This window comes from Papilio machaon, chromosome W (genome assembly GCF_912999745.1).
Source record: "Papilio machaon chromosome W, ilPapMach1.1, whole genome shotgun sequence".
In the NCBI taxonomy this organism is placed as follows: domain Eukaryota; kingdom Metazoa; phylum Arthropoda; class Insecta; order Lepidoptera; family Papilionidae; genus Papilio; species Papilio machaon.
The window spans coordinates 3,818,666-3,826,608 of record NC_060015.1 but is presented as its reverse complement, the minus strand read 5'-3'; the positions used below and the strand labels follow the sequence as shown (position 1 = coordinate 3,826,608).

General features: G+C 36.6%; 1 protein-coding gene across 1 annotated transcript; it reads right to left on the bottom strand.

Moving 5' to 3' along the window:
* Nucleotides 1–1,269: 1,269 nt before the first annotated feature.
* LOC123722927 lies at nucleotides 1,270–6,267 on the bottom strand. The gene is made up of 2 exons (XM_045685485.1): nucleotides 4,854–6,267; nucleotides 1,270–1,891 (listed from the first exon to the last, which is right to left on the bottom strand). Exons 1-2 carry the CDS (start codon nucleotides 6,265–6,267, stop codon nucleotides 1,509–1,511), a joined length of 1,797 nt encoding a protein of 598 aa, XP_045541441.1. The 3' UTR covers nucleotides 1,270–1,508.
* Between the last annotated feature and the right edge of the window lie 1,676 nt (nucleotides 6,268–7,943).

Below are 7,943 nucleotides of genomic sequence, written 5' to 3'. Positions count from 1 at the left end.
TTGGATTTACTGTTTTAGAATACTCGAAGTTACATTTATATGAATTTCACTATAACTTTATAAAAAAAAAATATAGAAATAAATCTGAACTATGCTATACTGATACCGATAGCCTACTTTATTTAATTTATTGTGATGATTTTTATCAAGATATGCATGATAATCTTTCCTTGTTTGATACAAGTAATTTCAATGAGAATAATCCTTATAATATTCCGCAAATAAATTCGAAAATTCCTGGATTATGGAAACATGAGATGGGTGGATGATCTGATAACAGAATTTATAGGTTTACGTGCCAAATAATATTTTATAAACAGTTTAACATCCGAAATAAAAAAGGCTAAGGGTATTTCGAAAACAGTGTCAAAAAAATTAAAATTCAGAGATTACAAGAATGTACTGTCAACAAATGATACTCTTAGACATAAAATGTCCATGATAAAATTCATTAAACATATGTTATATTCATAACAAATCGGTAAAAAAGTGTTAGATAGAAACGATGATAAAGTGCAAGTTTTACCTGATCAGATACATACATTACCATGGGGTCATTGTGATTCAGTATTCATGGATTATTCCAGCGATGTGTAAAAATAGCTGGGAATTATTTATCATTTATAATCATATTAAAAGTAATGTAGTTGACATTAATTATTTGATATGTTTATTCATTAAACCAATGTAATAATTAATGCATAAGTATTATAAAATGTGAAATTTTATGTAAATAATAAATTTTATATATATATTATATATTAAATTTTATTTTATATGTATTTTATTTATGTTTTTATGCAATATAAATTGTGGTTAGAAATCTGGCTGATATATAAGGACTAACAGTTCAAATAGCATTTCATTTAAAAATGAAATTCGTAAAGCAAGCATTGTCCTTAGAAGTAAATAGCTTAAAAGTCAGTAATAATCGAGGAATCGTAAAACATAGTCCTTTACCTTGGGCTATCTAGAATAACTTTCTCCCTATTCAACTCTATTGCTACAAAATTTTCTGAAAATATTGTTATGCTTTTTAAATTTGGTATTTATTTGTACGATTATCATATTCTTTCCATTTTGACACTAATCTGACATCTGCTTGCTTACGTTTGTTTTCTATCGTTTTTCCGAATATTGAATTATTTAATAACTCGAAGAAATCTTTTTCAAATACTGTTTTGGAATTTTGACGTAGACTAGTATTAAGCTATATGTATTTTTTGAGAAAATTGTCTTGTCTAAAACTTATTACACGGTGTGTTCTATCTTTAGTAGATAGAATGGTGCCTTAAGTTAAACAACCGGATACTTTAAAATAGTATAATTAAAAAATACATGTGAACGTTACGGTGATCTCGGGACAAGTGGCACACCCGCGACCGATTTGTATTAAAAAATGCCCAAGCGCCTGATGCGGGCGACGGCAATTTTCGCGCCACTATGCCCCGACGCAATATTGAGCAGGCGTCAGTCTGAACATCCTCCCGGCCGTTGAAAGATCACTTTCAACCTTGAAGTTCCTCGGCTGTCGGTAGCTTGCACAGCCTTACTAGAGATCGGCGCACACAGCCTTTATTAGTGGTGATGTCTGCCACTCTCGCTATTCCATCGGATCCCGTGATGAGCCGTAGTACTCTCCCGAGCTTCCAAGATAGTGGAGGAGCATTGTCATCTGCTAAGAGTACCATATCTCCTATGTCCAGCTTTGATGTACTGCTTTTCCATTTTGTTCTCTGCTGCATCTCAGACAGATATTCACGCTGCCATCTTTGCCAGAAGTGTTGCTGCATTTTTTCTAAGCGTTCATAGCCTTGGAGTGTACTTTCCTTAGAGTCACCCAGATGTTGCGACGGTGGAGCAGTTAACGGTCTCCCGATCAAGAAGTGTCCTGGGGAAAGGGAAAGGAGGTCATTAGGAGAGGATGATAGGGGACACAAAGGACGGCTGTTCAAAATCGCCTCCACTTGTGTAAACAAAGTATTAAGTTCCTCAAAAGTAAGGTGGCTATTGCCAACGACGCGTTTTAAGTGGAATTTAGCCGACTTAACGCCGGCTTCCCAAATACCACCAAAATGAGGCGAGTAAGCCGGAATAAACTTAAACTGGATAGAATTTTGACTTGCAAAATCAAATAGAGAGTTTTGATTTTGCTTGATAAATGATCCTAACTCCCTTGCGGCTGCTACTAAGTTAGTTCCGTTATCACAAAATATTTCCGTTGGCCTGCCTCTGCGCGCTACGAAACGCCGAAGTGTCATTATGAATGCATCCTTTGTTAAATCACTCACAGCTTCGAGGTGGATGCATTTATAACGCAGACATACGAACAAACACATGTAGCATTTTATTAGACGACTTCCACGGCCCTTACGATTTACGATCGTGAACGGTCCCGCGAAGTCCAGACCCACTGACAAAAACGGATGACCTGGGGTTATACGTTGGAGTGGTAGATTACCCATTTTAGGTTGCAACGTTTCACCGCGCACACGTCTACACCGAACACAGTTGTTAACTGTCCGCCATGCGAGATGTCGTCCATTTACTGGCCACACTGTTTCCCTTACGATAGATAATAACAGTAAAGGACCCGCGTGCATATTGTTGACGTGTTCTCTTTCAAAGTGCAGTCTTGTTAACCTGTGCGAGGCATGAAGTAAAATAGGGTGCCGTTTCTCATACGAATAATAATTAGCCGCATCCAACCTACCTCCAACTCGCATTAATTTATTACTTAAGAATGGAGACAAACTTAAAATTTTGCTTTTATTACTTAAAGGTTTATTTTTAGCTAGCAGATCGTATTCAGTTGTGAAGGATTGAGTTTGAGCGATAATACATAATGAATGCCATGAGTCACGTAATTCCTCAACTGTTAATAAACCTACGCGTTTTGCATTGCTATTTCTAGTGTTAAATATGAATCTTTGCACATAAGCAAATGAACGTTGTAATCTATTGAGAGAAGAATATCTTTCAAAATCTAAAAAAGGTTCACTAATTGTTGCAGAGTGCACTTTCAATTCGGGTAAAGGATCAGATTCCTTGGCATTCAATACTGGCCATTTGTTTTCATTTTCAAGCAAAAATGTTGGTCCCGACCACCAAAGTGACTACGACATCATGTTTTTTGCATTTACCCCTCTTGAAATGCAATCCGCAGGATTTAAATCGGTTGGAACGTATCTCCATGATAGCGGTGAAGCATGCTCCAATATTTCGCTAATACGATTAGCTATAAATGTTTTCAGTCTAGTGATATCACCTTTAATCCAGCCCAGAACCACACTCGAGTCACACCAGTACACAATCCTGGCGGGCTTGTATCTCAAGGAATCGACTACAGACTTAGTAAGTTTAGCAGCACGGAAGCTGCAGCTGCACGACAGCGTACAGCACGCTGTGGTAGCGGTATCCAGGCACACGGCCGAATGTACGTATTACACGGACGACCGCCAAGACGCAACAGCAAGACTTATCCTGAGGGCAACGAACGCGCCAACCGACAAAATCATCGCCTATAACACAAAAATGGCGATGAGAAATCGAGACGCGGCGATCGTAGAAGGTCTCCTAAAAATGAGAAACACTATATCCGTCGCCACAGTTTAAATATATATAAAAAAAATATAATATAAGTAATAGTATAAATAATTTAACTAGTAAGTTTAGTATAGTAAATGGTTAATTATAATTAAGTTAAATGATATGTATTTATAAGTAAGCAGGAACAAACAATGTAGCACAGGGCATATTAATTAAAAAAATAATAATAATAACATAACTAAAACCTGTGCAGAAAAGAGTACGGACCAAGCGTCTGTAGATGTAAAAAAAAAAAAAAAAAAAAAAAAAAAAAAAAAAAAAAAAAAAAAAAAAAAGTTTAGTAGCAAGCAAAGCGGCACATAACTCTAATCGTGGGATACTGGTCGGCTTTAATGGTGCTACTTTAGACTTAGCACATAGTAATTTGACGGTGACGTCACCATTTGTGCTAATTGACTTAATATAAACACATGATCCATATGCGGACTGAGAAGCGTCACTAAACGAATGTAATTCTATATATTTAGGAGAATCACACAACACCAACCTCGGAATTTGTAAATTAGATAAGAATTTTAAGTTGTCTGTAAATTTAGTCCATTCCTTTTTTATTTCGGAGGGTACTGGTTGATCCCAGTCCAGCAAAAGGATTTCCCACCAAAAGGATCGAATATTTTGAAGGAATTTGACATTGTAAAACGTTTCGTTATAGGTACATCTGGTTCCTGTGTCACCCTAATAGGAAAATGTAAAGTGTCGCTAGAGGGTTTCCATCCAAGACCAAGAGTACTCGAAGACTCGCTGATAGTTAGACTGTCTTGCTTATTTATGTCAAGGTTATCAAATACATACGGATGATTGCTCTTATATTTTCGAAGATTAAAACAACCTGATTTTAATGCATTGGATACTGACTTTTGTATGTAAATTAATTGCTGAGGATCATCAGCTTCTGTTATTAAATCATCTACATAAAAATCATTTTGGATGATGTTTTTGATAAGTTCATCATCTTGTTCCTGTCCTAGCTGCCACAAACACCGTGTACTAAGGTAACTTGCGCTTGCTGTGCCATAGGTTAAGGTATTTAAGACTAACGTTTGGATGGGGCGTGACTCGTCCTCTCTTCACAAAATTAGCTGCAAGTTCCTATCACTTTCGTTTACAAGCAAAGCGGCCATGCCTATACATTTTTTCCACATCTCCAGTGAGTAGGTACTTGTATTGCCTTGCCCGAATTAGGATGGAAAAGAGGGTGTCTTGGACATTGGAGCCTACCATCAAAATATCATTCAATGAGTAACCTGATGTAGAAGAGGCTGAGCCGTCGAATACTACGCGGAGCTTGGTAGACTCGCTCTCTTGACGTATGACCGCATGATGACACAAGTAGTACGCTGGGGGAGGGACAGGTGAACTATTATAATTAGATACAGAGAGATGCCCTAATTCTGCATATTCTCTTATGAATTTTGTGTATTCAGATTTAAGGTTTGGATTACGCTTGAACCGTTTTTCTAAATTAATAAATCGTTTTTTAGCAAGATTATAGCTATCACCTAAACAATCTACTGATTCTTTCAAAGGTAATTTGACACAAAACCTACCTTCTTCATCTCTAATGGTATTAGCGAGAAAGTGCCTTTCACACGCGCTTTCATCTTCACTTATGATTGACTTTTTCGAAACTTCTTCTAACTCCCAAAACTTAGAAACTAACTGTTCTATATTTTCATTTTGTGATGAAGAGACAATGGCGTGATTATAGTGTATCCTATTGCTAGATACTGCTGAATTTATAGGGCCAGAGATTATCCAACCTAACTGTGAACTCCTTAACTTAGGATTGTTTGGTCCTAGAGAACGTTGTTCGTTGCCTAGAATGTCCCAGAAGAGATCAGCACCTATTAGTACATCTATGGGAGCTGGCTGATAAAACATGGGGTCAGCCAACTGAATATTTTCTGGTAATTTAATTGACTTGATGTCAACCGGCGTCTTTGGTAAACGACCGGTGAGCTCATTTAACACAAAACACGATAACATTGCACTGAAATTACTATTTGTTGCTTTTAATTGAATATTACAACTTTCAATTACATTCATTGAAGAAGTATTGCCTACACCAATGACCTTTAGTGTGTCAATGTGGCGAGACTTTAATGACAGTCTGGTCTTTAGGGACTCAGATATAAATGACGATTGGCTTCCGCAATCTAAAAGAGCACGAACTTTGACCTTTTGATGATCAACTGGATTCGATACTTCAATGATAGCAGTAGATAATAACACCTCATTTGTATTGTGATTAGAATAGTTAACGATAATTTCATTTTCATCTTGTTCATCAATGAGAGCGAGGTGGCTTGAGGAGGATGATGGGCGATGGAGCAGACTATTGTGCCGCTCGGTGCAGCCGCGTTCACGGCATGGACCCATGCGACACTCGCTTTCGGGGTGACCTTGTCTTAAACAATTAACACACAGTTTATACTTCGTCACGTCCATCATTCGCTCGTCAACCCCCTTCGCTTTAAACGTTGGACAATCATATATCCTATGACGCTCATTGCAAATAATACACATAAATGTAGTATTTGGCTTCTTGCTACAAATTTTGCTGGTGCTCGCAAACGATTTTACGACATTGTTTTGATTTTGACCTTGCCTTTGAATATAATTATTATTAGCTATAGAACGCACAGGGGCACTGGTCATCTTTGACACGCTACTAACGTCAGACCGATTATTACGATTCAATGACTCGAGCACATCAGCACGGTCTATCATAAATATATAAAATTGTTCGAGGGTAGGTACGTCGCCTTCCAAATTGTTGCGATATTCCTCCCATTTTAACAACGTATTGCTATCTAACTTAGATGATAACATAAATATTATTAGTACATCCCATTTGTCAGTGGGCTGTTCTAGGCTTGTTAACGCGCGCAAATTTTTGGTCACGTGGTCAACCAAAAATCGTAGAGATCGCTCTGATTCCCGTGGAAGCTGTTTAATATTAAATAATGATGTTAAATGATGATTAATCAATATTCTTTTGTTGTCGTATCTATTGCAAATCATCTTCCACGCTTCAGCATAATTGTTGGTTGACACCTCTAAATTTGAAATGATCCTGGCCGCGTCACCTTGCAAATAAGAAACGAGGTAATGGAATTTATGAATGTCTGATATGCGATCATTCTTGTGTATCAGATTTTCAAAAGTATCCCGAAACTCCAACCAACGGAAATATGCGCCATCAAATTTGGCTATTTGAATTTGAGGGAGTTTCAACCCTAATTCGTGGGGGTGATTAGGATCATCTATGCAACATGACGCGTTATGACCCGAACTGTGCCTTTTTTCGCATTCTAATTTTTTGGAAAATTTTTCGACTAAAGTTTTGGCCTTTGCTATATTCATAATTATATCTTGCTCAATTTTATCGCGTTCCTCAATTTCAGTCGAAATATTTTCATAATTTAAAACCTCTATTTCACTTTGCAAATCATCATCCTTCATAGACAACGCTTCAAATTTAGTGAGTTTTAAATCTAACTCCGTTAATTGAACGTTGTTTAGTTCTATTAAACAAGCAATGCTATTTAAATAATTTTTAAATTTTGTAATTTGTCCCTTGGCGGACGTTCTCCTAGTGATTAAATCACGTAAACTTTGTTTATTCATTTCTTCTGTCATTAAATATAACACTTACGAACAAACAACAACAAAACAATATAATTTAAACTATTCTTTTTTGAAGTCAGTTAACTAAATATTGAATCTCTTTATTTAAATAGCAATGCAATTCCTACGTTATTAAATTGAAATGGCTCACGTTCCTCGTTCTGGTGGTACTTGCCGCTCAGGGAAGCCGGCTGCGCACGCTCAACAATTCGCTCCCGGCCGGTGCAGGAGCCGCGGCCGGCCAAGGTATTCCAACGGGATAAGTATGTATGTACTTGCGAACGGCGCACGGCGATGATGAATATTAGCCTGGAATATTCGGCAAATACGCTAAATATTGTATGTATAAACAATACGAAACGAGAAAACATAAAATACGAAGCTAACGTTACTTCGTAAAATAATTTAACTTTATATCAATTGAGTGACCTTTTATTGTTTAATATACTTCCATTGAACAATTTTACGGAATAGTGAACATAAAATTGAATGATTCATGTATTCATCTAAATAATATTGCGATAAATAACTAAAGTTAATTGAATTGTTCACTTTTTTTTACATAAGGGTAGGTAACAAAAATGATGCAATTTTGCACTAAATAACCAATTTACGTGCATAAAACGCTGTAAAACTTTTCTAAAACACTTAATTTACACAAATGACGAACGATTTTGAATATTATTTTGTTAGTTATTAGGTTT